At 39.0% G+C, this 23,892-nt stretch overlaps 1 protein-coding gene across 1 annotated transcript in view; it reads right to left on the bottom strand.

Moving 5' to 3' along the window:
* Positions 1-1,330: 1,330 nt before the first annotated feature.
* LOC139138998 (trafficking protein particle complex subunit 5-like) overlaps positions 1,331-23,892 on the bottom strand; it is a 58,363-nt gene continuing 35,801 nt past the window's right edge. Inside the window, exons 6-7 of the mRNA XM_070707684.1 lie at positions 7,328-7,392; positions 1,331-2,570 (exon numbers count right to left, since the gene is read on the bottom strand). Of these exons, the coding sequence (XP_070563785.1) occupies positions 2,472-2,570; positions 7,328-7,392 (164 nt within the window). The 3' untranslated portion in view covers positions 1,331-2,471. The remainder of the gene's footprint in view (positions 2,571-7,327; positions 7,393-23,892) is intronic.

Genomic DNA, 23,892 nt, shown 5'->3' with positions numbered 1-23,892 from the left:
AATGATTATTTTATGTGTTGTAAAACTGTGCCGGTGAATAAAAATCTAAAAATACAGTGCCAGTGTATTGGCAGACTTAAATTTAATCACATCATTGAACTGTGAAATGTCATTCCATTCAAAAAATATCGCTGGATTTGTAAGGTAACATATAGGTCATTTGGGAAAAACAACGGCTTTATTGAAATTTTCATACTGCCTTTGCGCCAGTTTTAAACATATTCATTAAATTATCAAGGTAAGTAAACTATAAGAATATTTGTTATGACATTTATTAGCTTTGTCACTACATTTTTTAATTTACAAGATCATTGATGCAGATTACAGACAGCGATGGATAAATAGATAAACTAGGCATTTAATTTAGGATTTAGTGAATTGAGTGTTGAATAGAATCAACATAAAGCAATTTTAACCATTTGAAAAGGAAATAAAGTATCGATGTTGATAAATACTTTTTATCTCAAAATCAGTTGAACAAACAGAATCCTCCTTGAGCAAGTCTCAGAATGGATGGTTCGATGTTTGTGGTCTGTGACTGCAACCATGGTATCACACTTGTACAGAGCTATGTAAAATCCTATGGTCAGTGGTCTGGGACTACCAAGTAGTGTGCCCGTGAGTTTGTCATTGTTGGTTGTTCTGGTTGACTGGTCAATGGTGATAGACATGTGTGATGATACCATGCAGGAATACCAAACTAAGCTGGAGGACCAGCACATGATAAAACTGTGCAGGACTACCACATGTACCAGGTTATTCATCAATGGCCTACCCAAATACCAGATCGACTTGCCTATGCCCTAATCGCTGTATTGCATTAAGGTAGAATGCACATCGGGGATAGATATTTTACTCTCAAACTTTTACAATATTTTCTTTGGTCTACCACTTGTAAGGGCTAATATTCCAAGCTCATGAAAATCATAAAGTTCATTATTCCCATAAAGTAACCACAGGGATGGCAGCCATTTTGAATTGCAAATGAAGGGAAATTTGTTTCCATAATATAAAATTTGCATAGTGACCCCTATTTTTATTCTTGATTTGGTAAACGAATGGTTGAAAGTTTCATTGAGCAAAGTCTGAGCAAAAATTTCAGTCTTTAAATTTCGAGGCGTGTACAACCTTAACCCCTAGTTTCTATACATGTATGTTTGATTATTGCCGTATGCATAGAAGATCAGCACGATCCTTTCACTGATACAAAGTCACGACCTTTCAACTCAATCGCAACTTAAATTGATGCTGACGGTTACATATTGGTCATACCATTGAACTTCTATCAGGAGCATCAACCATCCTGCAGACACAGTTTTACTTTTCACACTTAGAATTCAAAATTTATGTATTTATTTAGTTTTTTGTCTCTTGTTTACATTGAAGTATTTATGAAGAACTTACACCTTAAATGCTAGAAAACATATTCGACTGGTGAACTGAATATCATAATCACTGTACCTTGGGTAGTAACAAATTTGACAGGTTACCTGTGTCAACTGGAACTCAGCAGACGATTGCCCTCCATTATCTGCATACATTATCTATGTTTAACGTATTCTGGAAAACCTCTGTTTTAAGTCAAAAGCGTGGTAAAAAATAATATAAACCGTACGGCTTGACTCTGTTAACAAGATGCTGAGATACATATCTGGTACTGCGGAAATCTTATCCAGAGTCTGTTATCAAATATCATATTTGCAATTCATGGAATAGTTTGTGTAGGACATTCATTGATGAAGTAGGTTGTCTATATGTGTATGTGTGTGTACACACAGGTGAATCAATGCATGCTTGTATCTGAGCCAGCATATATGTGTGTCTACGTATTTGTTCAGGGCGACAGATTGGCTTTAGAGTACCATCTCCGTTCAATGCTCTTCTGCTTGCGATGCATTCCAGGCAGTATTCAGATATCCCATCAGCTGTATTCCTGTCTTTACTTCATCCTGGGGACTTTCAACAAGTCAATTCTTTTCAAGTCAGTTCTCAAAAAATGGTGACAAGCCAGGAGAGGTTCACTCTCCAAGTTTGACAGAATCTCTCAAAAGTAGTCATACAGTTTGATATTGCACATCTAAAACAAGACAAACTCCATATAGACATTATAGCCTGGCTAGGTCTGTGTTGTATACCTGACAGCATGACATACAACAGAAAGAGTTATCAGCACAATGTTTCTTAAACTAGTAAAACAGCCAGGTGCTGCTGCCATGTTGTGCAAGTTCATTACAAGTTTGTTGGAGTTGAATCAAAATCGTGGCGTAAACATGTTGTTCAAAATTTGGGAAAAACACAGACAATAAAAGCAGAAGTATGGAAGATATAGAAACTTGAGTCTCAGAGTAGCGGTCTTGTCACTGCAATTTCTCCATTTTCTGTGAGCTGAACATCCATCATTTGCCAGGAGATACTCTTGAGTGATACACTGGTTGTTTGGGTTCACGCTGGTCGCCTCACCACGTGAGTTCCTATCTTGTGTCCAGGGCTTTGTCTCTGCTGATGACAGACTCCTCAAACTTTATCATCAACGTCGTCCCTTTGTGCCAATGAGCAGTGACCTTAGCAGGCTGCGGGTAAACAACACGTACAATCGCAAAAGAGAGTTATTCACGAGAGTTTGAAACCTGCTAGCTGATACTGTATATTCTCAAAATATCTATCAAGCATTGCTCTGAATATGATCACCCTCTGCCCATAACCAATTGGCTGTCAGTTACCATGAATAAATCTGAGACATTTTACTAGAAGCTATCTGATTGGTTGCCTTTTTTGAATGAATGAAGGTGATCACTCAGAAGTCCTGATGGATACATTTTTTAGAGAAGTGTCAGCTTACATAAAACATTGCCAGTTGAATAGAGGGACAAATTCTGGTCAGTGAAAATGTGTTACTATGGAATCGTGACCTCCACACGACATCTAGGCCTATGTTGGCAGAACAGCTAGGACATTCAACTTTTCAACTTTTCAACTTTCAAGATTTGTGACTGTTGCCATCATTATTGCAAGTAACCCATCATATTATTAAAGCACAGACCCTAGTAAAAGGGTTTAAGAAATGACTTTCAAGAATCAAAAGGTTGCATGAGCAGAGGTCATTCGGAGTTTGAAAGTGACCAGCCCTGCCATGCAGAGACTTTGCCTTGAACTGGCAGAGATCAGCAGGGGCCTGAAGTATAACAAGTCTGTACACATCAACCATGGAAGTTCTCAGTGATTGCAGAAAGGGCTTCAACATGTAATTAACCAGTTTACCACCATGATTTGGCCCTATCCCAGTGTTTCATGTGGCAAAAATGGACCTCAACACTGGGAAATGGGGGTGAAAAGGTTCAAACCTTTCACCACCTGACATTGGTACATCCCTATTGTCTTCAAAATTGTGATATGATCTACATTCAGGAAAACAGAGGAGGAGAGGTTGTGTTATGTTCAAAGCTTGCCAGACTATTAAATCTTTTGTTTTTTCTGTGATAAAAGTTTGAGACAGCAGATTCTTTCTGTGGAGAGATTTAAGTCATTTAAAATATAGATGTGGTTCTTGATCCAACATGGATAATAAGCTGGCAAGAAACTTTAAAAGGATTCTGATATTACTTACGAGTTACAAGTGGGTAGAGCATGTAGGTATTGACTCTGAGTTGATTTAGTGTGATTTAGTAGTTTCACGTGCTAAAGCCCCAGACACCATTGATGTGGCCAGTCAGGGAAAGGATCTTGTTTTAAATTTGTTTTAAATGTTTTAAATGTTTAATAGGCACTGTAAAAGTAGCAATAAAACGGCCAGGAAGTGTTCATTTGGTGAAATAACAGAAAGTGCTCGTCTTCGAAATAGTGAAAAAGGTTCACGAAAAGTTCACAGTAGTGAAAAGATTGCACTCACCTACCTACCCTATAATTTGTAGTTATGGAAACATGTGAAAGTTTTTTTACAACCGATGAAAGGACATTTAAACTTTTATTATTATTTTAAGAATGATTGGTCTGGGAATGCCCTTTCTATCTATTTCACACATTCAAAGAAGATTTACCCCGCCTTCTGAATGCAATCACTGGCTTTTAAGCAAAAACAGAAAATCATCAACTGGTTTGGGTTTTCTTGATTTTGCTGTCTGGTGAGTTTATTGCAGTGACCCAGTTCACACGTTGGCGACTGTCGCTGGGCGTTGACACTGCAGACCTAAAATTCACTACTGTCCATTTGCCTATTTTGTCTGTCTTTTTTGTTCTGCTATTTCAGGAAATTGGAATTTTAAATATGCCGCTGTTAGACAGAGGCAAACAGCATCCTTCCAACAACATTAAGAACATTTGGTGGGATGGTATTTGGAGGTATCAGGTTTGGCAGAAGTGCAACAGGAATACTGTGTCAAACACTTCGGATTAGCAAAATAGTTTCTTTTCAGTCTTTTTTCAAGCTGAATAAAATCCTCACTTTCATTCACTGGAGTTTCAACTTTTTTATGCAGTGAACGCATCTCCTCTGTATACAATTGATGGATACCGTATTTTATAACACTCTGAACAAGTACACGGGTCCAACAATCCCACTGAAAACGATGAGATTGATTCAGAGTTGGCTTGTGAAAGGGGTTAGAGTAGCGTTAAATTCCCAGATGGCATAATCATCCAATTTACCTTCAACAGCTTGTACTTTCACTCAGTCGGTCGGAAAAGAACAATGTAACAATAGCAGGCCGCTGCTCTATGCTACATCAAGGTGATCACTTAGGGTCACTGACCGTTATCACAGTTGCCAATGAATTCAAGACAACTGCTCGTGCCAAATTTGTAATATTTCTTTCTTTTCAAAATTGGCACGACTCTGCCGACATGCAGGTGTGGGGCCTGTTCACATTTTATGTACGGGGGGTTATTTTAAGAAACTTTTGGGTTAAAAATAGTGATAGATCTAGTTCCAAACAGAAAGTCAATATACAATGGACTAAACATAGAAAAGCAGATAGGTAACTAGTTATAAATAGAGTAACGTAAACACTCAATATTTTCAGTACAATGAGTGATAAATTTGTTTGTGAAAGTTTCAAGTCAGCTAACTATTTTTAACTACACCTCAAAGACCATGCTGCCACCAACTCACACGAGGTCAACCAGGGAATGAAGATTATATATATGACAGGAAAAGTGCAATACAATAAACACCTGTAAGAGTTTCAGTAATGATTATACCAATATACTCTATGATGACTATTGATGAGAATCAAACATAGCCACCTTTCACCTTTTCACCACCATGGTTTGGCCCAAACTTATTGTTATCAATGGTGAGTGTGGACCTGTTTACAGGTAATTAGGGGTGAACAGGTTAAAGGACAATTAGCTCAAACTTTTGATGAAGTTTTCTCTGCTTTTGTTTTTTTATATCAATTGCAAGTTCTTGTTTTACTCTGAAAACATATTGAAATACCCATTATTCAGCTTGTCAATACAGTATCTCTACGTTAAACCCTTTTCCTGCCAGACAGTATCACTTCCCCACCTGCCAAGTCAGTAAAAGGCGGTATTGAGCAAAAACCATATGTATTTTCGCCCACTTGGCTTGGTATTTTATAGCAGCTTTAGTCTGTAAAAATCATGTTTATAGTATCCCTGTCTTCAGAGACCTTCAAATCTTCCAGTCTTTGCTAAAATGCACCATATGGGACATGTTTTGCTTTGCTAGTTTAACCAACTTGACCTGATGGTGAGATATGAATTTGGCAGGAAAAGGGTGAAAATACAATGGTGTTGTTTACATTTGATTTCTAGTCAGAGGGCAGAATACATTGAATTGTCAACAATAACAATGCAGCCTTCACGTGTACAGGTTGACTAGACAAGCTGAATACTGCGTATCTCAACATGATTTGTGTAGTTCAACAGATGGAGGCATGATGCACTAGTTTCCAATTGAGGGACGAGAACAATTTCTACAGTTGATAATATAATTGCTGGCTTCTTCTGCATTGTACTGGACCTGTATACGTACGTGGACAGGAAATGTTTTACATTGTTCGCTGCAGGCTGGCAAAGAGATATGTTGACTTTTCAGCATGACCTAAGCTGGTATGAAAATTGATGGGGGTTGGGTAGTGCACACAGTGGGGGTACAAAAGATAGGTAGAGTATAGGTGTAGAATTGGACATGCACAATGGCACTACATAATAATTCTTTCTCCCAAGTTGAATTTATTTCTATCGTTTGTCTATGGAGCCTGGTAGAAAGAGGATTATTAACTGGAAGGAAAAGTTCTAAAAGTAATCTTCTCCCTTAGAAGAAAGTTTAAATAACTCATAAAGCATATAGAATTCACCATAAATCCGTTCTCATTTTTAACATGGTTTGCTTTCACATGACGACTTCTGGCGGGTTATGACTCTCTGCTTGATAAGAAAAATGTGTTTTTCGAAATAAACTATGTCTGCGATATTCCTGCTGGCCAACCAGTTGTTCGTTGCCTTCAGGATTTTATTTCAACGTATCCGGGATATTTATTTCATTGTGTATGATTTGTGAGGATGAGATGCAGTTTGCAATAGTGAAATCTACCATCCCTTCCCGATACATGATAGTTAACCAACCCGTCCTGAATACCGAGGGTGTGTTTTTGAGTGGGCGTACCGGTAAGTTAAGAACTTTATAGGACATGTAATGGCAACAGGATACAAAAAAGTTCAAGCAAACTTCTAGTGCCACTGTACTTTAAAAATTGCTGGTGCATAGCGTTTACCCGTATTATACAGCTCCTTTTCAATGAATTAGGGTCATTGGCATTCTGGTAAAGCAGTGATCACACAAGGCTGATCATACTGTTGACTCATTCAATATATCTGATGTGAAATCACTTGAATATCTAATTCAGCAAACACTTCTTTCAAGTGTGTACTAAGAAAATTTTAAAATATTTCATTTTCCAAAACTGAAGAGATTGCTCAAATATTTAAGTTTAAAAGGGGGAAACATGTTTGTATTGTGGCGGCTACCATAATCTGTAGAATTCAATTGTACATATCATTGGGTTAAGAAGAATATCAAATGTTTAATGATGTACATGTATGAATTTCTGGTTTTATTATTTTACGCTGTACAAGAGAGAATTATCTGACATGTATTCAATTTATGTATAACAAACACTGATTATTTCTCTGTGTTGATAATCAAAACGCAGTGGGATATGTAAATCTGACCCATATTCTATTTGGCATATGGCTCTGATTTGCAATCACCACACAAACAAGAAATCAATTTCTCCTGACTCATTCACTCACGGCACAGTATTCGGTGCTTGAGGCTTGATTAACGCTAGCAGAATATCATACTTACAAAATTACATCCATTGAGGACTGCTTCTACGATGCCTGCAGTGAAAGCAGCACAATTCAAACCACCTGAGAACGAACAACACATACAAACGGCATTTCAGAATGACAGGACGAGGGAATTATGATGTGTGTGTATTCACTTCTACGAAAAAGAGACTAAGATTGTAAAATAATCATTTGAGTGGTTTTTGGACAAACCTGCACTACTCCACCTATAAATTTTTTCCTGAATCACAATAAATCTGAGGCAAAAATTTTGGTTTGACACCTGACACATAAGCATCTAATTTCCTTCACTGTTTTCTGGAGTACTGTGCTGGAACATTCATCAAATGTGAAAATGACTTCATAATAATTTATGTGACTGCAACCCGATTTTTGTAAACTTTCAAAACTCCTTCATCTATACAGACTTGCCTTGGGAAAAAAATGTTACTTGAAATGTTATCAGAAACAGGAAGAGTTACCAGTCAATGAGTCACTTGTAATTTGATAAACCCACATGTTTTGTCTACTTGTAAGTATTCTTGTTTCTAATATTGTGGAGGAATATAGGACTTATGAGGGTTGCCAATTTGAATTTGACAGAAAGAAAACCAGACTTCACTGAAACTCTATCACCTATATCTTCTATGGTTGAAGTTCACTAAACCCAGAGCATTTTCATTGCATGATCAGACCAATAAATGCAATGTCTGTGCATGATCAATGTGTACATTAGTCTAGTACCCATCCATCCATTTCCAACACAACTTTTCAGTTCATAGACCTGGAAAACACAGATCGATACCAGACTATGAATACACGTGTAGGAAAATTGAGACGACCCAGGGGTTCAACGTTCTTTTCTGCAATATTGCTTGCAGATCCCCACAATTTACAACATGTGTTCATCCAACACTGACAGGCAAGTCATTTCTACAGAATTTGCTGATTGGCCCAAGTTGCACATGCATGAAGATAATGCTACAGGGAAAGAGAAGCGGCTAAAATCGATACTAGAGGCAATGTGGGATGTGTACAAAAAAAGACTTTGACAACTGTTCATTGGTAAACATACAGAAAGTATGAGAAGCAGCCAGTGTGGGAATTACCTTACTGTATCCATTTCAAATTAAAGAAAGCCTTCTACGCAGATGTGGTTCTTCAGTGTGACAGGCCAAGGAGAGGGAAATAGCTGTTTTCGGACAAAAATGTTTATTTTGCATAAACTGTTAAATAAAACCAGATCTTATCCTTGTTTCTTGTATTCAAGGCAAAACGATGACTGGCTGATAGACAGAGCACCCCACTGGGCAAAGTAAATGAAATGAGCAAAGTGTTAGTGATTGCAATCATGTAGCTGACAGAAACTTTGCAGGGTACCAATGTCAGTTTCAGGCGGTGTGATAATCACGCGTTGAAATGCACGGATTCATCCGACAGCATCCATACCATTGGGAAACTGCCATGAACTAATTGCTAATTGATTTTGAAACTTCCATGCGGGGACTGTATCAAATTCACCGGGATAGGCAGCAGGGAATTACTGATCCGAGCAAGCAGCCTGCCCACTTTTCAACAACATGCAATAAACTTTTTGGACTGCAAAAATATTGCTATCGCAAATGTAAAGCAAAATGTTACGGCTGCTTTGCCAAAGGTGAACTCTTGACATCTGGTTGGCAATTGGGGAAACTAAAATATCTTATCCATACAGGTTTATCATCAGGATGGGATGATTTTAAGAGCCTGGCTGACATGATGGAGAACAGTGGTGTGGAAAGATCACAAGGTGGTCATCTTACTCGGTAAACATTGTTGGGAAATATCCATCACCACCTTACATGTAATGGAGTGATACTGTGAGCGGGATGACGTTGTAATTTCAGTACCGTCCTTCACATGTGATGGTGGTGAGATAGGTAAAGGTGATGGTATGGTTTCTAGGTGACTAGTGTAAACTGAGAAAGTTGGCTAGAGAGTGTGTGTATGCTTGGCATAACAGTCTCCCATGCCTTCTTTGTCTGAACTACCCACATAGTCCGTATCATTGACAAGTGGCATAGATGTGAACTAAATGCATTCATCCACAGGTGAACGCCGAAGAATTCATGGTGCTGTCCTGTAACAGCCAGCAGATCTGTGATTTTGTGGAAATGACTTGGTTGTACAACAAGAAAACGTGTCTAAATTCATGCTTTTAAGAATAGAATGTTGCAAGATAGTTGTCCCAAAGTGAGTTTACATATATCACCTACAGTGAGTGTACAATGGGTTGGCTGTTATCAAGTGAAAACATGAGTTTGTGAAGGGGAGCATTACGTTCTCTTTTGCCAACTGGAGCATTACGTTCTCTTTTGCCAACTAGATTGTAAGTTACTAAGTGGTAGAGTACAATGGAAGTACCCTGCATATGGTCTTTGCTTCAAAAGCTATAAATGAGTCAGCAATATATCGATGTAAACTCAGTGAGATGACACAACACAATGCTCAACCAAGTTAGTCAGCAAGTGAGTGATCTTTCACAAAACTTACAGCATCATGTGTCTCAGGGATAGATATTAAGACTCAATTTTTACAATACTTTTCTGCTCTTTTATCTGTCTGGGCTCATTTTGAAGCTTGTGGAATAAAAAATTCTCAGTGTTGTTTTCAGTGTGAAAAACGAAATTTTAATTTCCTCCCTATAGAGTTAGTTAACAAAGAAATGGTGGCCATTTTGAATTTCAAATATCAGTAAATTTTAAGGCAATTTGTTTCTTTGGTACTGACATTTGCACAGTGACCTTGACTTTTATTTCATATTTTGGAAGAGACTGCTTGAGGACAGTTTCAGCAAAAGTTTATATCTTTCAATTTGTAATGAGTATACTACCTTAATCATCATTGAGTGCGACAGTACAAAGTGAAAGCGCCCTCACTTTCACTTAAGGTAATATGCACCTCGAAAGTGAAAGACTTAAACTTTTGCTTAAACTTTCCTCAAGGGATCTTTCAATCATTCTCTTTCAAAATCAAGAATAAAAATAGGGGGTCACCATGCAAATTTTGGTATTAGAGAAATAAATTACCCAAGATTTACCGATATTAGAAATTCAAAATGGCCGCCATCCCAGTGTTAACTCTATGGAGAAAAATAAAAAGTTTCGAATTTTGAAAAACTAAGCCAGTGAAAAGTTTTCTTTCGCCAAGAGCTTTAAAATGAACCCCCACATGTGGTATATCAGAAGAGAATTGTAAAAGTTTGAGAGTCCAAATGTCTGTCCCCGAGGTGCGTTCTACCTTAATGTAATAATTTTGCATTTCATACACAGGCCACATTTACATAGATGAGATAAGAATGCAAATTAATACAATAATGCAATGCTACTGCTTTCTCTGTGGTCATTATTTTCATAGCTTATCTGTCAGTAATTTGACTAGGCTTCTTGTAAAACCGGCAACCTATTTTAAAATAATCAAGCAAGGTTTAGTAGGTAGTTAGCTTAGCACATTATTAGAACACCTATATCACAACAAAGAGTGCATCTTTCAGCAGGACTGATATATCAGTCAAACAACAGAAAATAGTCACTATAATGATCTAAATTGCAATTCCTGCACATTTATTAATTTAAAGCAACAAACACTTGATGGTCATCAACCCATTCCCCCAGCTTAACATTGTTGTACCTTCAACGATATCTACATGCATGAATCTATCTATCCAGACACTCATGAACCCACCAGAGCTATCCTTGTTCGTATATAATCATTTCTTTCATACATAAATACATCCGTCCATCTACTCATCTTCCATTCATTCATCTTCCATGCTCAGAAGAATACGGCCCATTCACTGGTCACACAGTCAGACCACCCATGGCATCATCTCCTTTGACACACCTTCCTTGTTAAATGGAGAAGGTGGGGACAGATGGCATAATTGTCAATTTACTCCTATGTGGGTAAACCGGGAACATGAGGGCTCTCTGAATGCAGTGATGAATGGGATTATGAAGAGGGAAGTAGGGACAAAACGAAAAAAGAAGTCTTGAGATTTCTCGTTTTTTTTTGGATGAGATGTACCGGTAGTACTTGGTGGATAATTAAAGGTCTGGTGAAATGGTCCCGGTCGTGTGACAGAATATCTTCCAGGAGGTCAATACTATTACACTCGCAACAAAATTGCAACCTAAAAGTACGCGCAAGTGTTAATTTTTTTGATATTTCTATGCGCGGCTTTCATGGGGTCATTTTGCGACACTCAGGTCACGCCCTCAGCGGGAGTCAAGGTTGGCCGGCTGTGACGTCACAGGTGTGTTCATTTACATCGAATAGCGGTCCAACGCCGCCTTATCTCTGCCCGGTATCCGCTAACAAAACAGGCTTCGCGCTGCCCATTCGCCACGTTCGCCAATGCGAATCGAAATCCGAAGTGGCGAAAAAAAATCGATCCTAATTCGCCACAGTGGCGAAACTGATTTTTGTTTAAAAAATATGGTAAATAAAGAAAAAACGTGGGTTTTTTAGTCTTTTGTTTAATCTGCGCTTCTCTCTCGGCGATTCGCAAAAACTGTGTCTACTTCCGTATTATTGTGTTCTTTCCGTCGCGTCGTACGTATTTGCAATCGAGCCAAGTCTCGCGAGAGATTTGACGTCATCTAGTCTAGTGTACAGCATGCATAAATGGCTCTCGCGAGAATTGAAACTTATACACACGCAATCGAGCCCTTGTGATAAATTTGACGTCATTTTGTCCAGTGTACAGCGGGCATAGGAACGCTCGCTCGCGAGAATTGAAACTTTTGCTATACATAGCAGACATACGCATTTTAATCGAGGCAACAAGGTTCGGTGTTATAGTTGATTTACACTGATTGCGGTCTAGATGTTCTGTGTTGTGCATTTTAATCACGGTCTTAAACATTCCATGTTGTGGTCGAGTTGCATCGCGTTCCTCGTGGTCCGGTATTCCCCGTTGTTCTTCAATTTAGCCTCAGTAATTGCCGTCCCAACGACGCGTTCCGTGTTGCTGTCGATTTGTATCATGGAGGACTCTACCTCCATGATTTGTATCGCGATCTCTACGTTCCGTGTTGTTGTTCGTTTTTAATGGTAGTCTCAACGTTCAGTGTTGCTGTTCGATGCAGCTGATTTGCATCGTGGTTCCAACCTTCCGTGTCGTAGTTGTAGTGCATTTTAATCACGGTCCCATTTACGTTTTTTACTGTCGATTTGCATTGCGGTCACGACGTTCCGTGTGGTAGACTAGTGCATTTTAATGGCAGTCACAACGTTCAGTGTTGGTGTTCATGCAGTTGACTTGCATTGCGGTCCCAACCTTCTGTGTACCGAGTAGCGAGGCAGGCTCAGCCGAGGGACCGTGGCCGATCGTACGAACCAGCCGAGACAAGCACATTATGGTTCAAACACTCCACACTTGACGGGAACTTGAAAAAGTTTACAGTTGAGCCGTTCATGTTCTTGCCGCTGTCACAGCCACCAAGAGAACAACGTCTTCCCAAAGTGAAGGAGGACACTGTCCTGATCATGTAAGCGGAAACCCTAGAAGTTACCCACCGTGGGGAGCTTATGGAGGTGTGAAATACTTCACTTCCCGTTATGAGATACGACGTCGGGCAAACTTCGGAAAGCCGAAAAAAGTCGACTGGAGAGGCCCGGGGGACACGCCCACATTGCATTTTTCTTTTGCCATATTTCATAATCACGCGCGCTAAACGAAAAAAGAAATGAATGCAACTGTTTTATAGACCATCAACTGTATTTTTGTGATTTTGCAACATGGGCATTTCACCAGACCTTTAATGCCAAGGTCATTGTAATGGAAAAAAGTGGGCTTTTTGAAATGGTTTTGTGGAAATGGTGGAAATGTACAATAAAATGTGTGTGTTGCAGAAAGAATACCCTGTCATACAGTATGAATATGGTACACAAGGGGGCGTAAACTTAGTGGTTTTTTTTACTTTCTGTTACCTATCCTGAAATTACTCACTTACTTTCAAGTGTAGCATCATGCTCTATTTCAATTTTGTTCACAATGAGTTTCAAAAATATTCTAGAGGTTGTAATTCTAACAACTTTTCACCAGTGAACAATACTAGAGTTGAAAAGAGCAACCGAGCAATTGCCAATATGGCTTTTTTTGATGTGGGTCAGTATGGTTTTTAAAGTGACAATAGTCAGAAGTATCTGGAATTTGTCCTTTTGACAGGCCACTTAAAGAGAAATTTGTGGGATGCAGTGTTACTCAGATCTGCCCAATTAACAATAAACAAGAGGAGAGAGAAAATAGACACAATTTGAACAGTTAATAATGTTCAGGGGGGAGAGGGTGGGGGACATTCTTCAAAATTTCTTAGGGGAAAAAATCTGTGGTAGAAATAATAGATATAGATGATTTGTAAATATCTCCAAGTGCAATGTGTAAGACATCACCTACGCACATCACTGAAAACACGTGCGCCCATTGTATTTGACAGAGTAAGCTGTCGTCAGCTTGACATTCCGTGGAGAGTTTTACTCTTATCTTAAGAGCTTGCACATTCTATGTAGAGCCTATGTAAATACCAGGAGTATTGTCTCACTTCAAATTACACTTGACTCAGACAGGGTTTAGATTACGTCTGTGGAAGACTGACAACCCCCTCAATGACTTTCTCCAATAAAAAGACAGCATACCTCTGGAATGCCTTGCCCCAGAAATCTTCCCGGACCATGTCCTGTCTGTCATGCCACTCAACATCCCAACCACACATACTTGAGATTTCACCGCAAATGTAAGCACGGGACAACAAACCACACAATGGATCGGAATGTGCCGGGATGCAAAAAAACAACAATAAAAAACAAAAACAGAAAAAATGTACACATTTTTGTAGCTATGGGGGCTTATGGACACCGAGTTCCCACATCGTTCATCAGTTTTTTGTCGTGCAACATGAGCTTAGCCTTTTTTTCTTCCCTAAAAATATTGCCTGTTCTGTTGTCCCTCAGCCTCTACCATTCAGGAAAACAATAGCTTTTGACCATAGGATGGCGGTGAACAGTATTACGAGTACACAAAAGATACCAGCAAGGGTATATAAACACAGCAATGGATTCCTAAGGTGAGAGTAGGCTGAACAATGGATACAACGTACATGCTACATACCAGCAGGTCTTGAAGTGTGTGTATGCCGTCTTTCAAAGTGTAAGGACTTTAGATGAAGTCCCAAACACTGGTCGCTTAATAGTCTGTGGTATGTCAAACACAAGTCGTGTTTCTGATGTGACACAGTGCTTTATATCGATTCAATACAGTCATTTGAGAAAGATTTTGTGAGCATAGCTGTAATGTACGTTGGCTTTTTTGTACATAAAAAGGAATGTGGGAATCCTTGACCAATGGTCTAAATCTTCCAGGACTAGTTGAGTGACACTACAAGTTACAACCTGCCACTAAAATTGACTGAATCTCAATGATCTGTCATTTCTGAGTCTCGTTTGACATTTAAAATATTTTGTTTCAAAAACATAATAAGAACAGAATTTTCGATATTGATTCCATTTGCCATCTGATATTAAAATGTGGCACATCAACCGACTCTGTAACAACTTTACTATACTGATGGCAATATGCCTGGCTCAGGGCCCTCCATGTCCTATACTCTGTGAATTCATAGCATGGATCTCTTCTGACCCTTTCTGAACACATCTTGGAACAACCCCCATTGTTTTCAATGGCTATTGGACCTGCTTCATTGGAAAACGGGGGTGAAAGTTATGCGACATCTCAGAATTGGAATCTAGCAGACAAATCACATTTAAACAGAGAGTTGGCAAGCTGACTATCATACCAACATCACATAAAGTTCAATGTAGGTCAAGTCAATGGCCAGGTAAAGCAATTGGCCAGGTGTCTTCTCTCACATTTCTCTTAGTCCTTACAGCGCCATTGATGATCGACTTCACACAAGCCGAAAACAAGAAGAAGGAAAACAGGAAAAATTCCACAGGGCTATAAATGCTACTCATCTCATATTGATAAATCAATTAGAAATCAAAACAAACCAGAAAAACATTTTAGAGTGAGCCCGACAAAAACCTTGACTTGGGTCAAACCCATTGAAGACTGTTCTCTATCTTTCTCTCTTAAAAAAATGTATTGTGTCAGTATAGATTCTTTTTAAAAATATTTGGAATGTCAGTAAATGGATGTCGACAGTGGTGCAGTTGATTGACACTGTACCAGTCAAAAACTAACAGTTTGCCGTTGTGATTACATGTTATCAAGGTGTTAAAATCCCAAAGGATTGTCAGACCCAGTTCATGTTTACTCCTACACTAACAACAGGTGCAGCCAACGGAGCTGTTCATCGAAAAAGCTGTTCCAGGAGCAATTTTTGAGGGCAGGGGAAATTTTAATTTTGCTCGGGCAGGGGACATGTTTTTAAGTGGCAGGGGAGCAAATTTTAGGTTTTTTTGTAGGGCAGGGCAGATATCGGTTAGTTGTCCTGGGAACAGGGCTTGGCGAAAAACGAGGAGAGGGAAAGCTACTTTTAAAACAATGACAGGGGAAGTTGAGAGATGGTGTTTCCGAGGATTGGGACACAGGGCAAGTACTTATAACTTTTCATGTCTGCAGGGGAAATGGAATGACAAAATTTTGAGTAGAATTTTTTCCTGGGCAGGGGAAATCGGCGATTGTTTTTCGCCACAGGGCAGGGGAGCTTCAAAAAAATTTACAGTGGGGAGGGGAAACAGGCAAAAATAAGTGGGGAGTGGGTAAAAATGAAGTTTGAGTGCGGGAGGGTAGGTCGAAAAATTTTTGGTGGGAGGGCAAATTATGAACAGCTAATTAATTACCCTCTTGACTTAAAATTAGTCAGTTCACATTGCTTGCCATACACAATATATCTTATCATAGTAAGGACCCCTTTAAAAGTGCATTGTTCGTTGGCTGCACCTGTAACAACGCAGCCCTTCTGATATATACATTTGCTGTGAACTTTTCCCTGGACTATTGTGTGATTTGTAGAAATATTGACAAAAGACAGGATGGTGTGAGTATATCTGTAGATTCAGCAATCAAAGTGGAACAAAAACCTGCCAAACACTTCATTTTGTCCTTCTTGGATATCTCAAAAATTAAAACAGGTGTGCACCACCGCCGGCAAGGTTGAGTTCCGGTATTTCAAATATTTTAGGCCAGCCAAAACACAAGGAATTGGATTGCAGCAAGGTGAGACAATTTTGATACAAGATGTGTGAAAATGAAAAGGCAAACCAATGTAATAGCCAGATTGAATGTCAAAAAACATGTTGTCAAGGGTTTTAACTGATGTCTCTCGATCATGCCTCTCTCATAAGAAGACATAGTTATCTTTTTTGTTGTTTGTGTGTTGGCAATGATAGGCATTTTGATTTCAGATGTGAGCTATGAAATCCAATAGAAGATGAGTGTGAACAGCTTCAGGATCATACTTAGCTATGAAACCCAATGGGAAATGAGTGTGAACAGCTTTGGATTCATACTTTGCTATGAAACCTAATATAAGATGTGTGTGAACAGCTTCAGAATCATACTAAGATTCTTATGATCTACCATCGTATCTGGACAAGGGGTTGATCTTGTAGGCAAAATGAGCGTGACAAAGTTTTCATGTAACAAAGATTTGACGTAATTTTTTCAGACTTGCCATGGTGTAAATCCTTTCCCTTTCAGTCTCAAGTTGCGTATTCTAAATAATTTCTATCAAGTAGATTTTTCCTGTTTCCACCTCACCTCTTCAAATATCAAACAGATCATCCTTTTTTTAATCTACCGTGTATCAACATTGTTCTGAACTATTATTGCAGCGATGGCCTAAAGGCTATATGGTTAAGAGGAACCGAGTGGTAGGAGTGTCACTCACAGTCACACCCTGGACACGCTTAATTAAGCACCTGTGATGACACATTTTACTGAATAGATACGTACTTAGTTCTGAGCATTAAAGTTGATTAAAAGTTGCCGGAAAATGAAACCAACTGCCGACACGAATTCAGAGAAAGAAAGGATCAAGAGCAAAGATGCAACAGTGTTGGTGTGATTTGGTTGTGAACATTTAAATCAACCTTAATATAATAACTTTGTACAGAGTCAAAGACACCGCAAAATCCTCATTTACATACACTGTACAGGTGGACTGAACACGAACATAGTACAAAGGAAATGACGCCAGTTTCACAAATAAACCAAAAAAACTTAGAATATAGAGAGGTTGGACAGACCTAAACACACGTATATGATACTTGACTTGGTGTAATTAACATTCCATCCATCTCAAAAATCTCCGGGATTCCGGCAGATCCAACATTCCTATGGCAAAGATGCTCTACCATAATTTCATATCGATGTATTTACTGACGGTGGGTCCAAATCGATGAACCACTTGGTCATAGTACGTTGGGTTTTTCATATGACGTACTTGTCAACACCCTGTCACAGGCATTGGTTTTATGGGGTGGAGAGATTATTTGTATTAATTATTTATAATAGGTTGTTTTATTTTCTTCAGGAGATATATGGCAGCATAAATTGCCACTGGATTATTGGACGACATCTCGGTCAAACCATAATTGAACTTTATACGTAGTGACCTATGCTAGCACTACTTGAGAAAATACATAAAATTGATCTTTCTAAATATAATCCTAAGATAGTTATGTACCAAATGGGCCTTCACACCAGCTGACGTCACATTTGGTATGGTTGGATATCGAGTCTGTATGCTACTTGCACGTTTAAAAGTTCACAGTTCATGACTTGCTCTCCTCTAATTACATCGACAACAAAGAATAAAATGTATTCAAATATTAGAAGAGTGCCAAATGATTTGAAAGCAAGTAAATTTTCATATCAGTGATATGTGTTGAATTACTGGTGTTAGGGCCTATCACTAGGATACCAAGAAAATAGGAACTGTATGTCAGATGATACAACAAGAGCAGATTACTTGTCAAATACCAGAAGGGCATCTTGTTCTGTGCTATTGGCATTGGGTTCACACTTCAACCAGATGGCATAGCTTCAGCATATCATTTGCCAAAGAGGACAGTCACTCTAGTACCGTGTGGGTGATTTTACCTGGGGGCAATACTTATCCCCCTGTGGCTGTCCTGATCCTTGGACTACTGTCATAGCAACAGGTGTGTAGATTTCTAGTTTATTTGTTTTGAGGCTCAGGGACCAGACTTGGAAATGTGATGATTTGATTTAGGTCAGCGAACTCCTGATGTCACTAAAATGACTATACTCATTACACTTAAATCATATTGTAATTCACTGGCGTGTATGATGAGAGAAAATGGAAAGTGAAAAGATAGCTGTAAAGACAGCTGAACAGATACAGAAGGGTGTTAGGAACTAAGGAAGGGGAGAGAGAGAGAGAGAGAGAGAGAGAGAGAGAGGGAGAGAGAGGGGTAGAGTGTGATGTTGTTAAAAATATTGAGCCACACGTTACCTTGGTTCTAAAATTATTTACATGTCTTTATGTATATCATGGAAATATTTATTCTCTGTAATGCATGTATGTGTATTGTTACATACATAAATATCAACATAAACATATGCATGATTGTGTAAACTGTTAACACTGTGAAGAATACAAACATAATAAATTTCTGGTTTTAAATATATGAATACAAGACGGTGAAAACTTCAATCAAACCACAAGCTTCAAACTGAGTCTGGAGAAAAAATTGAGTCTTGAGCCAGAATATCTGTTCTCAAGACACATTGTGCTTTGAAAATGTTGAAGACCACCCTACAGTATTGCTGTACATTCCATCTCGGAAAGGAAACTGCAGCAATTTTCAATTGTAGTCCAAGAGGCTTTTAACTTTTGGCTTTTATAGCCTGGGAAATACCAAGAGTAAATAGCAGGAAACAAATTTCTCAGAATAGTAATTAAGGTACTTTTGCTTTACCTGGAAATCAGACCTACACGTCTGGGATAACATTAAACTCCATTGTGGGAGAGTTGAGATCTCAGGAAAAAAAAGTTTGAAAGCAAAGCTAATACCATTGTGGGACAACCTGCAGAAAGTACAGTAACCCTTTTCCTGCCAGATAGTGTGACTTCTCCATCTGCCCAGTCAGTAAAAAGCAGTATTGAGACAAAACCATATGTATTTTCACCCACTTGGCTTGCTATAGCAGCTTAATACTCCATAGAATTCATGTTTGCAGTATCTCTGTTTTGGGGGCCTTCAAATGTATAAATTTTTGTTAAAATGCACCATATGGAACATGTTGTGCTTCACTAGTTTTAACCAACTTGACCTGATGGTGAAATATGAACTTGGCAGGAAAAGGGATTTTAACTGTGTGTTATAAACAGTTCTGCGACACTAAACAATGTTTCTGCCACAAATTAGCATAATACTATAGTACAGTCTTTGGTGGGGTCTTCACATTCTCAGTGTACAGGAGTTTAAAAAAAATTAATTTCCCATCAGTCTCCATGATGTAATTCCCACACACAGAATGAAGGAATGTTGTGTTTACACATTCAAGATTAAATGGCACAAACACAAATCAACAATCCCAGTGATGAAACCTCTGCACAGTGCGGTGACATAAAGAACGCACTGACAATGGCAGACATGGACACTTATACGCACGAACTAATCATATGTGGCATTTCACACACAAGGGCATTGCCATTGTACAAGCCAGTATGAGGCAAGACCCTAGATGGCCAACATGTGTTGATAGGCCCTTACACCAAATTAATATCACAAGATAGGCAGACACATTTGTTCACTCCATTTGGAAAGATGAGTAAATATTTGCCGGCAATCCCCTCCAAACTAATGCAGAGTCAATGCACATTTGCCTCATTTCATGACTGAGAAATTCCCCATATTTGCTTATGTCTGTGTACTCTTTGTGGGCTATCCATCCCTAACACTTAAGTGTTACATGTAGCACCACACATCCGGGTTGACTTTTGTAATAAATACCTATTTGATGGCAGTTCTTCACTGGCAAAGCTCTAGCATTCAGCTCATCACGGCTAATTGCAAGGCAGTGCCACAAAATATTGTGTTTCCACGGTAACAAATGAGCATTGTGAACTACATCTCACAACAAGCCCACGGCTTCAAAACTGAGGGCACTTGCTGTCAAACTGTGTAACTGTCAAGGTTAACTTAAAACACTGATTTTCATTTTCGGAACAGATATCTGTGGAGGCTGCTATCAGTGGTAATAAAAGTATCATGATTCCATCAATGAGGTGATACATGGTTGTGGACAGTGTTCAGCACCAAGGTCATTCTCTCAGCTGATGAAACTCTTTTCACATTTTCAAACAATCTTAGCCAATTGCCAAACACAAGAAATTTATTTCTCTCCCTCCCCTATCTTTCTCACTCTTATTATACATAAGTATATGTCTATTGTATGTATGTATTTATGTATGTACATGTATGTATTTATGTATGTATGTATGTATGTATGTATGTATGTACATGTATGTATGTATGTATGTATGTATGTATGTATGTATGTATGTATGTATCTCTCTCTCTCTCTCTCTCTCTCTCTCTCTCTATATATATATATACACACACACACACACACACACACACACACACTCATACTGAAGTTGAAGAAAGTTTCCATAAGGCACTACTTTCTTGGCATGAAAACATGCAGCCATCTTAACTCTTCATGTGTCTAGGGCATGGCAGATGTTTCAAATACATTTCTATTCTACGGGTTGCACGTGCCATAAATAGCTGGCCTGATCAAGGTACTCTCTGTCACCATCTTTCCTTTTAATTTCCCATCAGACAGATAGAGAGAGAAACTGTCAGGCCAAAGTACGGGATGTCATCCTTTAAAATGTAGCTGCAGATCCTGCTGGCAAAGGGTGGCACTGATATCACCAATTGACAGTCCATCTTTCTTGACACACACGGTTTTTTATGCATAGTGCACCGTTTTCACGGCTGCGGTTGGACTGTCATAAAAGAAGGCGAGAGAGAGGATTATACCCTGCTTGAAGGCTGCCATTATATCTCCAAAGTTCTCTCGGCCATTTCTCAGATAACAACCTCACTTTCACTCTGATCGCTCCTTTTAATATCCAGGCTGTTCTGGCTTTTATGAAATTTGACTTGGGCCACCCAAGTCAAAAAGTCTTAATTACATCCAATTAGACTGCTTCTTCGTTAATTGGTTTGTTAGTCCCTGTGCATGTCCTGTTAACAGTCCTTGAAAAACCTGTGTATTACAATGGGAAACCGGGAAAGGTCCCAGCCACATTTTATACAGTGGGGCGTACCACTCTGTGGTGACATAATATTTTGATAGCAAGGGAGGGGGACATAATATTTTGATAAGGTGGGGAGACGGCAGACTGTTGACTCCCTAGTGGCTGCAACCCAACTTTTCTGCCATAGTGATAGGCCAAGCAGTAATCTCTTACACAGGGAAAGCCTTCAGGTCGCCGATAAGTGGCATAATGCTAAGAGTACAGCAAATGTGGTTCCCGCCAGGAAGCTCAAACAAAGATGAATTGGCAGGGAATATAACATCCCTGGGGTTACAATTAGATTGAAGTGACTTTTATCGCTTGGCAAGAATTGACTTTTTATTCCGGGCTCCTTGTACCCGGTCTGTGAAAAACCAAAGCAGTGCTTTGTTGCACTGCGTTTGAAGCCTGAGGGGGAGGTGGTCACATTAATTCACCAGGATGACTATGCATCTTCACAGACTTAGCGTCAGCTGTCTTCTCCAATTTTCCCCCCCTAGACAGGTACAGTAACTGGGGTGAGCATGTGGTGATGTGGAGGCTGTCCTTGGATAGTGTTTTATGATACACAGCGATGAAGCACTTGACATGATTACTGTCCTCACAAGACTTTTTCAGTACTCTTGAAAGGGCCATAGCTGCGACTTTTGTTTAATTTTTCCCTATTTTTGTCAGTCATTTTTGTTCTGTATGTCAGTTGCACGTTCTTGTTACCCCCAAAACAAGTTTAAACAAGTCATCGTTGATGACACAGTCCCCACTTGTTAATGGGTGCTTTGATTACAGGTCCTCAGAGAGGATAGAGTCCTCTTCATTAGGTCTGTGATAAAAATACTTTTGAATAAATTCGCTTGATACATGTCTGAGTTGTAGTTCAGGACATGAAAAAATCGTAATAAAATGGCCGCATTGTGGCCATATTGGATGGAATCACAAAACAAATCAATGTGCATATGTATGACATAGGTCAATGTCCTTGTACCAAGTTTGAATAAAATTGGTTGAGATATGCCTGAGTTATGGCTCTGTACATGAAAAAATCGTAACAAAATGGCCGCCTGGCGGCCATATTGGATCGTATCACAAAACAAATTGATGTGCATAGCTATGACATTGGTCAATGTCCTTGTACCAAGTTTGAATAAAATTGGTTGAAACATGCCTGAGTTATGGCACAGTACATGAAAAAATTGTAATAAAATGGCGGCCTGGCGGCCATATTGGATCGTATCACAAAACAAATTGACGTGCATAGCTATGACATTGGTCAATGTCCTTGTACCAACTTTGAATAAAATCTGTAGAAACATGCCTGAGTTATGGCTCTGTACATGAAAAAATCGTAATAAAATGGCCGCCTGGCAGCCATATTGGATCGTATCACAAAACAAATTGATGTGCATATGTATGACATAGGCCAATGTCCTTGTACCAATTTTGAATGAAATTGGTTGAGATATGCCTGAGTTATGGCTCTGTACATGAAAAAATCGTAACAAAATGGCCGCACGGTGGCCATATTGGATCGTATCACAAAAAGAATCGACGTGCATATCTATGACACTGGTCAATGTCCTTGTACCAACTTTGAATAAAATCAGTTGAAACATGCCTGAATTATGGCTCTGTACATGAAAAAATCGTAATAAAATGGCCGCCTGGCAGCCATATTGGATCGTATCACAAAACAAATCGACGTGCATCTGTATGACATATGAAGTAATCCTTGTACCAAGTTTGAATGAAATTGCTTCAGGCATCTCTGAGATATCTGCGTGAACGGACGGACGCACGCACGCACGCACGCACGCACGCACGCACGCACGCACGCACACACGCACGGACATGACCAAACCCATAAGTCCCCCCGGACGGTGTCCGTGGGGACTAAAAAGTACAATCATAGACACTACAAAAAGGAACATTTCACACAACTGTGTCTAATATTTTTAACAGTTTTTGAACTGCCATGAAGAAAGTACCGTTAAGCAAATTTCAGATTCGGATTCAGGGTAATTTCGCTGCAAACTTCAAGGGCTCACTTTCATTCTTGCGGTCAATTTTTATTCAATAAAACAAAAACAACATGCAAAAGATTATGCAATTACTTACCACATTTTGCCCGGTAAAAGTACAGGATCTGTCATATTTTAACTCATGTTTTATTTATTAAACACCATTAATACCATTAACACCATACATGGCTGTATGGCAGCCATATACAATCATATTGCAAAAATAATGTTATATCTAAATTATAGTTACAGTGTGTTGTTCTTGTGCCATGTTTGAAAGG

This window comes from Ptychodera flava, chromosome 8 (genome assembly GCF_041260155.1).
Source record: "Ptychodera flava strain L36383 chromosome 8, AS_Pfla_20210202, whole genome shotgun sequence".
Lineage (NCBI taxonomy): Eukaryota > Metazoa > Hemichordata > Enteropneusta > Ptychoderidae > Ptychodera > Ptychodera flava.
This window is presented reverse-complemented; position numbering and strand designations above follow the sequence as displayed.